General features: G+C 47.4%; 1 protein-coding gene across 1 annotated transcript in view; it reads right to left on the minus strand.

The window, feature by feature from the left end:
* The window catches only part of SCAP (SREBF chaperone), a 69,622-nt gene that overhangs the window by 25,579 nt on the left and 30,464 nt on the right, over positions 1 to 13,579 (minus strand). The window contains exon 2 of the mRNA XM_073901088.1: positions 9,050 to 9,269. Coding sequence (XP_073757189.1) covers positions 9,050 to 9,171 — 122 coding nt within the window. The 5' untranslated portion in view covers positions 9,172 to 9,269. The remainder of the gene's footprint in view (positions 1 to 9,049; positions 9,270 to 13,579) is intronic.

Raw genomic sequence — 13,579 nt, forward strand, 5'->3', positions numbered from 1 at the left:
ATTTGCCAATGTCTCTTTTAATAGAAGAGTTTAATCCACTCAATTTTATGTGATTACTAATAAGGAAGGATTTACTCGTGCCACTTACTTGTTTTTGTATGTCTTATATGACTTTTGTTCAATTCCTTCAACTGCTGCCTTTTTTTTTTTTTGGTATATGGCTGATTTTTGGTAGTGTGCCACTTTGACTCCCTTCTTTCCTTTTCTGTATTTTTCAAGTTATTGCTTGGTTACCGTGGGGATTACAATTATTATTAACAATTTACAATCACCTAGATTGAATGCTGTTATTACAGAGGGGTTCTACAGATGTGAGCAGGCAGGAGAAGAGGTCAGCGACCTTGAGGACAAGACAACTGAAATCATCCAGCCTGAGGAGCTTAGTTTCAATAGTATCTAAACACTGTCTCTATAGATCTGTCTCACCCCTTTTATATTGTTATCACCACAGATTATAATTTATACATTGTATGCCCATCACCATAGATTTAAAAATTATTGTTCAATGCACTTGCCTTTTAAAGCCCAAGAGACAAAGAAAGATGTTACAAACCCAACCAAAATTTACAAGTCTGGTTACCTTTACTAGTGTTATTTTTAATTATGGTTTCAAATGACTGTCTAGTAACCCTTCATTTCAGCCTGAAAGACTTTCTTTAGTGTTTCTTGTAGGGCAGGCCCAGTGGTAACAAATCCCCTCACCTTTTGCTTATCTGGCTATATCTCAATTTCTCCTTCATTACCGAATAATTGTATGGTAGAATATACAATTCTTGGTTGAGTTTTTTTCATTCAAAACTTTAAATGTTATCCAATTGCCTTCTGGCTTCCATGGTTTCTGAGGAGGTATCAGCTGTCAATCACACTGACATTCCCTGATTCATGGAACAGTTGCTCCTCTCTTGCTGTTTTCAAAAGCCAAGATTCAACTGTTTGGAGGTAGGTGTCAAGGGCTGTCTCCAGACTTAGCTAAGGTTCTGCTCTGGAAAGCTCTGCACAGCACACAGGCTGAGCCCTGGGCTCTGCGTGTGGAGCAGAGTGTGGGGGCCTAGAGTTAAGATGATGGAGCTTTAGCTTCACTACAGGATGAAAACAGGCAGTACAGTCCATATCTACATTCATTTCCCACACCACAGCTGCTCAGAACACACTGACTGAACTAGGGGCAGTCTGTTTCTCAAAGTGTGAATTATTAAAAACATCTATGAATTCCAGGAGTCTAAACACTGCAGCAAGAAGAGAAAGAAGGGCAGTACACTCCAGAACCTCCAATTTTCTTAGGATAAAATCTCTTGGGAAAAAGTCCACAGGCCTGGAAATTCTTCAAGAGGCTCCCAGTCATTCTCCACCCTTGCCCGGGAGCCACACACTTGCTCTCTTGCTTCTGAGGCTCCATCCCTGCTGGAACACGCTTGCTTTCTCCTAGATCACTCATCTTTGAGGCCTCAGTTGTGGTACCACTTGCCCCAGAATGTCTTTTCCCTTTCCCCAAAGTCTGGGTTTCCCCTTTGATAGCTCCTCCTGTGAGCTACCAAAGCGCCCCATACTCACCCCAACATGGTTCTTCTCACTGACAGGGACCTGTCTCTGTGCCTGCACTAGTGACGGTCTCTCTCACTGAATACCTATGTGCCAGACACCAATCCCAGGGCCTTCCACCTATCTGCTCATTTAAGCCTCACCACAACCCAGTGAGACACGCAGAAGCTATACCCCCACTAGGAAGCGACAAAACCAGTAGGTCAACACGGGCAGTGTGGTACCAGACTCTGTGCTCTTAACAGCACACTCACAAATCACTGCATTTGTTTTGCTAAAAAAAATTTAAACGACCATACGTTCCTTTTAACGTAGGCAAAAAAAAAAAACACCAAGAAAAAGATTCTACAAAAGTGTAAAATGCAAGGGAATAATCACCATCCACGGCTACCAAATTCTAGCCAAAAGGAAAGTTTGTAAGCAAAGTGTCAGGCAATTTTCAGAAGTAAAAACACTTACTTTTCCAAGGTTAGAAAACAGATTAGAGACATTTAAAGAAACTGTCTGGGGATTTCTACCACCACCCCCATGTTACTTCCCCAAAACTTATTTCTAAGACCAGATTATATCTTGGCTTACCCTGATCTTACAGGGGCAAAGGAAATGAACCAGGTCTCCAAAACCTCCCCTGCCCTTCCTGTCTCAGCTCCACCCATCCAGTTGCTCAGGCCAAGCACTTTGATCTTGACTCCTCTTTTTCTCATACTCCACATCTGGTCCTCAGACAATCCTGAGGGCCCCACCTTCAAAATATATCCAGACACGGCCACATCTCACCACCTCCAGGCTTTCCACTTAGACTAAGCAACCATCACCTCTCACCTGGAGCAATGCAATCACTTATCTCTTAATCAGGTATGGACCTGAAATCCCCAATCTTCTTCACCACCTAACCCATAACTTTGTTACCGCACCTGTACGGCCTGCTCCCCACATGTGACCACCTGACGCATCCCAACAGGCTGCTGGTGCCCTCCCCTTATTTCCTCTATTCTTATTTCTGGGCATGCTGCCTCAATTTCCAATTTCCAACTGCTAGCATTTGCATCTCTTTCCCTGAGACTGGTGTATTGCTGTTGGAGACCTCTATGCCTAAGTGGTGGGAATTGATGCTAGCTGGAGGCAGCCCTCAACCAGTAGTTGATATTGTTGTTGTACAGATCAGGGGTTCACAAACTAGAGCCCATGGCCCATTTTTGTGTGGCCCACGAGCTAAGAATGGTTTTTACACATTTGAAAGGTTATTTTAAACAAACAAACAAGGGGCGGGGTCCTGGGATTGAGCCCCATGTCGTCAGGCTTCCTGCTCAGGGGGGAGTCTGCTTCTCCCTTGAGCTCACTTTCTCACTGTCTCAAATAAATAAAATCTTAAACAAGTAAAACAAACAAAAACAACAAAAAAAAAAAACCCAAAAACGTGACAGAGACCATATGTGGCCTTACTATCTGGCCCTTTATGGAAAGAGTCTGCTGACCCCTGGCACAGACAGTCCAAGCCCCCACACCCAGGTGGGAGCTCTGAGGTGGCCGTCCTACACCATTTCTCAGCATTTCCCAGGGAGATGACACAGCTGCCTGTGGGGATAACTTGCTGGATGATGCTCCTTCCTTCCTAGCTCATCGTCCCGCCTTGCCGCCAGTGTTCATTTCATCTCACACACAAGCTACACATTGTCTTAGGGGAGCCCAAACCAAACCCCCCCACTCCCCAAATGCCAGCCAAATTCCTGCCTATCCTTCAAGGCCACACTGCCTCTACTCCTCTGTCCCCCAAGCAAGTAGTTCCCTCTCCTCTGTACTCTAGGCAGCCTGCAATCACTGATCCCAGAGACCTCTACTCATCCACATGATTAATACAAGAAACGTAGGGAGGGAACATGCCATTTTAATTTCTGCATTCCCCAGTACTAGCCACATGGAAGACATTCAGGAAATGCTCAGGATGAGTTATCTTCCAGATGGCCCACGCACGGCTGACTTCATGGGTGTACAACCCAGATTGCTGCAGAGGACCCCATGCTCAGAAGGTCCAAGGGCTTGGGGTTTAATGCTCTGCAATAGCAGTATGGACATTTTTTTTTCAGTATGGACATTCTTAATAAATTTATCTTTAAACTTGTGTTTTGAAGTGAAGTCCATCACAATGGAGCGTGTGCTAAGGGTATGGAGTATAGGTTCACCTGTGGTCCCTCCTCCCTGGGACCACCAGCTCCTCTGCCCCCTCGCATCCCAGGACCTGGCCTTGCCCTCCCTTATCCAGGTCTCCCCTTTGCTGCTGCCCCCCGGCAGGGGCCTGAATGTAAAAACAAGGGGAGGGGGTCGGGGTCAGATGTGTGCACCCTGCTGTATCCTAGGGCAGGGTGAGGCGATGGCCACCCCCTAGCCCAGACTGGCAGCACCACTGCGCTTCTGGTGGGCCTTGGGGTGGGGACCTTTCACCCACTCCCATGCAAGTATATTTAGGACCTTTAATGGTCTTTTCCCCTGCTTCTTGACCAAGCAGCCTTGCACTGTCCTACTGCTCTGGTCCCACAATTACGGGGATGCTACTGGCTCTAGTCTCATCCCCTTCTCTCCCAGCCATCTGGAATTGGGGTTCAGGAGATGCTGAAGACAGACGGAAACAGGAACCACAGAAATGATGCTCAGAGATGTCACCTGAGGCGCCTGTCCGGAGACATCAAGGTGAGACACGTTTTCTCCCTTCCCTTCTCAGAGGAGAACAGCAGTACAGAACGAAGAGGGGGGTAGTGAAAGGCGGTGTTTCTGAGATCTCCTGCTCTGTCTTGTGTCTGAGGAAATTTCAGGTGGTGAAGGAGCCTCTGATCTCCCACAGGCATTTCAGAGCCTTTCTGGAGCTTGTTTGTGAGGCCAGGAGTGACTTTTGCTGGGGGAGGCCTTGGCTCTGGCATGCTGAGCAGGCCAGCATCCTGGAGCAGCTGCAGGAGCTGGTCCCCTGGGCTCTCAGGTGCAGGCTTCAGGGCAGAGCTCAGAGGGGCTTTAGGACCCGTCCTCAGCTACCCAGCCTGGCTCTCCAGAACACAGTCACAGAGAGGCCTTCACTTATTTAGATTTCTTTCTCATCCATGAAGAGAACAGAAATGTGTCTAGAATGGCCACAGAGGCACAGACAAAAGAAGGCTTTAACACAAGCCCCTGTGTATACACCCCACCAAGAGGCCATGGTGGTCCTGGGGAGACTCAAAATGTGGGCAGACCGGGGGAGGCTGACAAGCAGAGGCCACCACAACTGAGATGTGCAGCCTCGGTCCCAAGGTACAGTGTCCCTTCAGAGAAAAAGGAAGAGGAAAGGGGCCAAGCCTGCTCTGGAATACCCACACAGGCTACACAACGACCGTCCTTCATGAGGTTTAGAATGGCGTCATCATGATTTAACGTGCTCTCCAAGCTCTCTAGCCATGAGCAGCAGGCTGCAGAATCAACAAGGGACCCAATGACCCTCATGTTAACCTCTGACCTGCACCCAGGAAGGCCGGTAGATAGCCTGGCACCCAAGCACTCTTTCTTCATCCCACAGTGCACCTACCACATCCCCGCCTGGAAGCAATAACACCCTCTGCCTTGCTGGGCTGCTGCTGGGCCATACCTCGAGTGGCCTCATCTCCAGGAAGTGTGAAGACACCTCTTGCCACAGTGCCTACGTGCCACAGTTCCATCAGATTTCCCAGAGGAAAGAGCATTCACTGCTCCCAGGGTGATCCAGTGCTGATGAACAGGGTCTACAACTCAGGTGGCTGCTATATCTGAAGAGGGGTCTCAAGTGCAGGGATCCTTTGAGTTCAAGCTGCACAACTGCCTCATTCCAGGGACAATAAAAGATAAGCCACTAAATAGAATGTAGATATCTAACAAAACTACTAAAAGCTGTCTAGGACCCACACTTTGTTTTCTGCAGGCAACCCGAGACTCTGAACAGAAGGGGGGACCCTGCTCTGGACAAAGAACCTTCCCAAGGTTAGAAGAGGGCAGGGAAGCTTGTGCCTCAGGGCCACAATATCTGGTCTCTTGGACAAAAAGGCCCAGAATCTGTGGATCCTTTGAAACAAACTTTGTCATTTTAGGAGGCTGACAGACTTCATCTAGCCTTGGGACATTCTTCCTAAGCCAATCAGATTTTAAGAAAAGTTGTTAAAAGGCTCCTTTGGGGGCACCTGGGTGGCTCAGTCGTTAAGTGTCTGCTTTCAGCTCAGGTCACGATCCCAGGGTCCTCGGATTGAGCCCCGCATCAGGCTCCCTGCTCAGCGGGAAGCCTGCTTCTCCCTCCACCACTCCCTCTGCTTGTGTTCCTTCTCTCGCTGTGTCGCTCTCTGTCAAATATGTAAATAAAATCTTTAAAAAAATAAAATAAATAAAAGGCTCCTTTAAGATGACATGACAAAGATGCTGGTTTGGGAAAGTAATTACACGGCACTAAGAATGGGACAGTCCCTAAGGCTGGTTTTCCTCTTCAAAGAAAAACCTCGTGACTTCAAAGACATGAGGAAACTGTCATGCCATTAGAAGGTGGGACCAGAGGAGGCAGCCGGTTCTCGGAGGGGCTCTCCGGGGGACCACCCTCCCTGCCCGGCAGCTAAGTGAGCTGACTGATGGCCACGACCATAAACAGGAAAGGAGGCGAGGAAGATGCCACTCACTCTCCCTGCAGGGTTTGGCTCAGAAGTTCTCCCCCCGAGAAGCCTCGATGACACTGTCTCCCTCTGCACCAAAGCCAGGTCACATCTGCTGATGGCACTGCGACTGTCTGTCTCGGGTCCAGACTGCGCTTTTGAGGAGAGGGATGATGTGCACATCACTGGTCTGGCACAGCGCTTGGCATATATTATGGCCATCTTTACTGAAGTGCTATAAAACCCAACGTTGTGCTCTCTCCTCAACTCCCGTTACACATGGCTACTGCCTCAAAAAGCCTCCCTGCTCTTGTCTAGGCAGGTCCTCCCTACAGATCCTGCTCCTGGCCCATGGCAGCTGAGACCATCTCTCTTAGGCTCCTGTTCAGGGAGCAAACTCCTTGCAATGAAAGCTATCAGCACCAAACGGTATTCTTCAAAAAGTTCCTATCACCTTGGTGAAGTGGAGAAAGTACAGGGCTTCCCACAAGGACCTGCCAGTTGTAACACCACTTCTCAGCTCTCCATGCTAGTTTCATCATCTTGAAAAAAACTAGGACATAACCACCCCCTCTAAGGATGTCAGGCACCAAACAGAACAGCACGTGTGAAAGGAAAAGTTCCAAAGGACCTATGAAGCCAGGAGTCAATGGAGATCGGTCTTCCTTGCCTTCCCATTAGCCCAGTCCTACCCCGAACCGCGCCCACCCCTTTCCCAGGACTGATGTTCAGCCAGGAGCACCTGTGGGATATAAGGCAGGCTTGGCTGCATCTGGGCTGTTCTAGTTGTTAAATACTGCTATCATCACATCTGCCTCTTTCCCCACCTTCCAGCCCATTCTAATTCACCCTGAGTCGAGAAGGGGTTCTCCAAATTTAAGACCATAGCCATCTCCTAAGGTTTTCACACCAGAGGCCCTCACGTCATAAATCCAAGGACTGTCTGTTCTGAAACACTTGTGTAATAGCAAATTACTCATTCAAAGGTAAGGCTCGACTGCACCCAAGCAGCTGCTACATGTCCAGGACGCTGCCTGGTCTCAGCTGGCAACACCCAATATCCAAAGATGGATGGCAAACAGGAAACATCTTTTCCTTTTCCTGTAGCTACAGTTATCTTCATGGAAGGGGATCACAACTACCCCTCTTCAACTCAAACTGACTGCACAGCATATAAGCTGAATTCAGTGAACTTGTCCACCAAGTAGTTCTTACCACCTTCCCACATGCAGAGGCCCCCGAGGACCTAAGGATTTAGTGCAGGGGAAGCTCAGTCCCGCCACTCTCAACAGAAGGCCATACCAGGGATAATAACCATGAGTGTCCCCATGAACTGCTGCTTCAGAAATCAGCAAAACAGAGAAAACACTTTTAGCAGAGCCGTGGTGGAGTTGCAGACAGATTTTCAAGAAAGACAGTCTAGTGGTTCTCAGCACATGGTCCCAGGCCTGGGAACTTGTCAGAGACACAAATTCTTGGACCCAGCCCAGACCTGATGAATGAGAAACTCTGGGGCGAGGCCTGGCAATCCGTGTTGTGCATGCCTCCAGGTAATTCTGTTGCTAGCTCAGGTTTGAGAAATACATATGCCAGGCCTAGAAAAGTATGATTTTGAAGGACAGAGATGACTTTTAAAAAGTATGATCTTGAGAGATTTTTAAAAAAATAATTAACTTAGAGGAAGACAAAAACAAACACAAGAGCCGGGTTTTACTAATTTATCTCCTACAGGATGTAGCTGTATCTTATCTTTTACAACACAATTTAACAAAATTTAAGCATCAGTACAAATACACTGAGCCAGAGCGAGGAGAGTCAGGGTGACAGAGTGCCATGGGGGCAGACACCAGAAATCCCTAGGCCTAGATTTAAAGCCCAGTGTCCCTGCTTATTAACTGTGTAGACCACGCAAGGCTCCAATCCTCTATCCTCCTTTGGTTAAATAGAAATATAACTGGACTGCTTCCCAAGGTTATTATGAGGATTGATGAGATTAATTATATGCCTGAAGAAACCAACAGGAAATTCTCAATGAAAGATACTCATCTTTCTTAGTCCTAATTAGAAAAGAACTTGGGATCATTAAGAACCCGACAGGGAGCTCAGTCTTGAACCACCCTCCTTCCACCGCAGCACTGAATACATCTAACAAACGTCAGATGTACAAAGAATGTGGAAACCTTTCCAGAGGCAAGGATAACACAGTGGGCTCTTCTCAGGGCTGTGTTTTAGAGCCAGAAAAGGCCATCAGATATCCTCTTACACCAAGCCCGTCTTTCTACATGTCATCATCGGCTATAGCCTTCTCGAAGCCTGTAACAGACAGACAGACAGACGGGAACCGAAGGCAGCTTTGGCAGGCACGACAGTCGTCGGGGAGCACAGCAGGCCCTGAGAATCAGCAAGAGGTCAGAAAGACGCTCCTCGTTAACCCCAGAAAATGACTGGAGAGCAGAGAACCAAGTCTCTGGGTGAGCCTGCACAAGGGTGTCCCAGGAATTGTTCAAATGGACTTTGTCTTACAACACTCAAATGCTCCTCTTCTTAACCAGGTACCAAAAAGAAACTGGCACTGTTGAAAAGGAATATTAAAAGATCATGCCTTTCAGTTATCTTTCGGTTTCTTAGAAGTGTCTAAACATTATTTTTTTGAAATAGACTACCGGTGACGTGAATCCCTAAGTTGGGGCCAGCTTGGACTGTTTTCAGTCTAGTGGCTAAACACTCCAGGACCTGAACTCTCCACCCACCAGCTCCAATGAGCCTCCAGTTACATTGTGTAAAAAGTATACACAGTCCGAGGGCTACAGAGCAATCAGGATTAGGAAACCTACTGTCCCAACACAGTGGCACACCATATCCAGCGCAACGCAGAAACATACCAGCAGGCTAAGATGCAGAGCGCCGTGAAGAGGATGATAGGGATGGGGTAGGATGCGCAGAGCAGCCCATGGTTGTAGAAGGCCTGAGATATCTTCTCGCGCAGCCTTTCAGTCAGGGTCATCCTCAGCTGAAGTCACCTTGCTGCCATCCCGGAAAGTGACCATGGATCAGCCTGGTGTGCGCTGGACAGCACTGACAATGGACACCATCTGCAGGTACCTGGCAAGAAGGGAGAAAAGTCAGAGTCTTGGTTCTGCACACTGGGGCTGCTGGGGGAGGTAGCTGTGATGCGTGGCCGGAGACATGTTTCAGGATGCCTACGTGCAAGGTCTGGAGACATCAGTCCCAACACACACACACACCCCTCTGGTCAGCTCTTAGTAACTGTGGGCAATTTCTCAGTCAGTCTAACCAAAGAGGCCAAAAACTGCCCCTCCAGCTCTGATGATAAACTCTCAACCCTCTTTCATACAGGCATTTCTAAAAGACCACTCCTGAGAGAGGGCACTGTTCCCACAGGTGGCACAGGAAAGCACCCCTGGGTAACCGACATCAGCTTCAGCTGTTCTCTGAGAAAGGGGAGTTCGGACATCCTCCCCAGCTTTCTCTGGGCACAGGCCAGGTTGACAGAAACCCCTGGGGAAAAACTATACAGGGCTGACCCCTCAGAAAACACATTCTTGCACAAAGAGTGTTTCACTGGCAAAGAATGTCCAGTGGAGTCAGCCTTTAACACAGAAACACCAAAAAGTCCAGGCCTCTGACAGAAAACAAATTTCACTGTGGCAGCAGCATTAGGTGAAGTTACTGCTCCTGGTGAGGCAGTTGTTCCTGGGACGCAATCCTGCCCCGGCCTGCCCAGCAGCTGGCCCCTTTGTGGCCCAGAGGAAGCACCTCTCCCCACAGGATTGGGCCTGGACAGGCTGTCAGTCAAGGTGCCCCTCCCCGACCCACAGCAGGCCAGTTGGTTGGACCTCTGTCCCTGGACTTTGATTTCCGAGCAAAAAGAAGCAGGAACTGGATGTGGTGGTGCTTATTCAACCCCCCGTGATTCCTGTGCCTGAGACCATGTCTGCCCCGATGCCGGCCCTTTCTGAAGGTGAGGCTCAGCAGCTACCTTTCCAGTCTGTGAGCCATCCCATAGCCTTCCAATAAATCCTCTTTCTGCCTGTGTGAAAGTAGAAAACCTTAAACCAATAAAATCAGAATAGAAAACTCCAGCAGAAGGCCCAGGGATCTAGAATTCCTTACAAGCTCTCTGCTGTTACCCACATATAAACCCACTTCTGCTCCATGTTGCCGTTTTCTTTGGTCTCTGTTATAGGGAACATGCCCGGACTTGTGTCCTGGCTTGATCAGGCTCACTGATGGAAACCTAGGCCAAAGAGGTGACTCTCCAGCAGCGTCAAGACCAGAAAGGAGAAGCAAAAGAAGTCACACCACAGTCTGATGTCTCCAGACCTTGCACACCACATCACAATATGAAATGGCTAACACTCTTTCCACCTTCCAGGAAACACAAGCTTTATTTTTTATTTTTTTTAAAGATTTTATTTATTTATTTGACATAGCGAGAGAGAGCACAAGCAGGAAGAGCAGCAGAGGGTGAAGCAGGCTCCCTGCCGAGCAAGGAGCCCGACGCAGGGCTCGATCCCAGGACTCTGGGATCATGACCTGAGCTGAAGGCAGATGCTTAACCGACTGAGCCACCCAGGCGTCCCAAACACAAGCTTTAAATGCATATGCAGTTTTCCAGTCCAGCAAATCTTCTTAGGAAATAGAACCCTCTGTGGGTCAACTCAACAGGCTCGGGATAGAGGAGTCTGCAGGTGGCAGCTGCCAGCCCAAGCAGCAGGGGTGTTTCCAGTAGCTCAGCCATTCACAAGGCTCACCTAGAGCAGGGTAGGTCAGAGAGGTCTCTAGCAGAGCATCCACCGGCGGCAACCCGCACTAGTGCTCACCACCCAGCGGACACAAGGGCTCTGCGAAGCAGTGTTTCTGCTCCTGTGCCCTGGCCCTCCATCCTGCCCCCAGGGTGGGGGTGGGAAAACAAACACTGATGAGATGTACACCTGTGGGGAGAAAGACACTATCACAAGGATCCCCGAAGACTGAAGGCCAGAAACCAACTGTACCTCTTCCAACCTCAGTCCTCTGACAAGTCTCACATCTCTTCCCTTCAGTGTTGCAAAACCAAGCCCTCCAGAAAATTCTGATTTTGTAATCCCCATCTCCTTCTCCGCCTCCTCTGTCCACACATCGGCAACGCAGGAGGGGGAGGGGCCCCACCTCTGCAGTCCAGCTTTTACAAGTGGAACTACAGAGAGGAGAAAAAAACTATCTAATTCACTTCCAGTTTGCAGCAAACACAACTCTTTCTGACATGATCTTATTAATTTCAGCTCCCACTGATCTTAATATTATCAGTTATACTCACTGTTAATTTTCACAGCATCTGGAAAACAAAGCAAAAAAAAAAATGCAAATTCTCATTACACAGCCAACCTACCTGAACCTACCAAAAGAAGACATTATTCATCCCTACTCCACAGTAAACATTTTAATGCAAAGCTACTCCAAAGCAAAATTTACACAACCTGATCCAAAAACCTGTTTTTCCTACATTGCCCCATACTTATAGGTTTCTTCAGATCAAAATCTACAGCTCTGCTTCCTGAATTTAAAGAGACACAACATGTGGAAAGGATGGAGGCCCGGGAGGCCTAAGTGTACGTTACATGAAAACATAAACAATCCTGCTGCCTGCCTTTGTGGAAGACTCCACTGTAAGCAAAAACAAAGGAGTTTGTTATTAGACACCTAAATTATAGAGCTGTCCACATAAAGAAAAAAACTCCTAGAACCAGTCAGAACAGCCCTGAGGAATTCTATAGAGGACAAGCCTGGATCAAGTCAGACACTCTGGCTCAGAAAATAAACGGCGCTAGGAATGGAATGCGTCAGTCCGTGAGGACAGACTGGGGAGGCAGGCTCATCCCACTTTCTCATCAGCTTGCCTGAGATGCCTACAGTTCTGAACGGGCCCCAGATAGGAAAATACATGTGAAAATTTCAGAAAAATCCACATATAGGGCGCCTGGGTGGCTCAGTTGGTTAAGCGACTGCCTTCGGCTCGGGTCATGATCCTGGAGTCCCGGGATCGAGTCCCACCATCGGGCTCCCTGCTCAGCAGGGAGTCTGCTTCTCCCTCTGACCCTCTTCCCTCTCATGCTCTCTATCTCTCATTCTCTCTCTCTCAAATAAATAAAAATCTTTAAAAAAAGAAAAAAAGAAAAAAGAAAGAAAAATCCACATATGTACAACATATTATCGTAAGATTTAAAAAAAATGATTATCTTTTTATGCCTATATTCACCACTCAACTTTTAAAATTCTCATCAACCAACTCACACTTATTAAGAATCAACCAAGAGGGGCGCCTGGGTGGCTCAGTCGTTAAGCGTCTGCCTTCAGAGCAGGTCATGATCCCGGGTTCCTGGGATCGAGCCCCGCGTCGGGCTCCCTGCTCAGCAGGAAGCCTGCTTCTCCCTCTCCCACTCCCCCTGCTTGTGTTCCCTCTCTCGCTGTGCCTCTCTTTGCCAAATAAATAAAATCTTAAAAAAAAAATCAACCAAGAAAAAGAAATGTGCCAAAGATCCAAGGGAGGTGGAGGTAATAGGAAAAAAGATATTAAAAAACTATATAGACTACAGTCTCTGTCCCACAGCTTTTCAGGATCCCCATTTGTTGAAAATACTCACCATCTCCCCCAAGCTTCAGCCACACTGGACCTATCATGCTTGTTTTTACCACAAAGGTTTACTGACTATCCCATTTCTCTGGAATAAATACCTAGAAGTGAAACTGCTAGGTAGGTATGGCATGTTGAAATTTTCTAAGAAACTGTCAAAATATTTTCCAGAGTGCCTGTACCATTTTTATTTCCACCAGCAGCATATGAGATTCTGTTTCTTCTCATCTGCCATCATTTGGTATTTCCACTATTTTTTATTTTGGCTGTGCTAACAGGTGTGTACTGATAACTAATTGGGTCTTCAATTACATTTCCCTAATGACTAGTAACACTGAACACGTGCCTCGCCATGTGTCTGTATACACCATAGGATGTTATATACAGGAGATCATGTCATTTGCAAACAGAGTTAGTTTAATTTTTTTTCTAATCTGGATGCCTTTTGTTTTCCTTATAAAACTGTCTTGGCTAAATAAGGCTAAAGTAATTAAATAATACATAATAAAAACAAATGCATTAGAATCTCTCTCAGTGTTCTAAGATGAGAAAGTTCTAGAGATCTATTTCACAACAATGTGAAATACTAACACTACTTTATACTTAAAATGGTCAAGATGGTCCATTTTATGTGTTTTATTACAATAAATTTTTTTTAAAAAAGAAAAAAAAGGGGCGCCTGGGTGGCTCAGTCGTTAAGCGTCTGCCTTCAGCTCAGGTCATGATCCCAGGGTCCCGGGATAGAGCCCCACATCAGGTTCCCTGCCTGGCGGGAGGC

This window comes from Callorhinus ursinus, unplaced genomic scaffold, assembly GCF_003265705.2.
Source record: "Callorhinus ursinus isolate GAN/ISIS: 27379988/994484 unplaced genomic scaffold, GSC_fseal_2.0 scaffold15, whole genome shotgun sequence".
Classification (NCBI taxonomy): domain Eukaryota; kingdom Metazoa; phylum Chordata; class Mammalia; order Carnivora; family Otariidae; genus Callorhinus; species Callorhinus ursinus.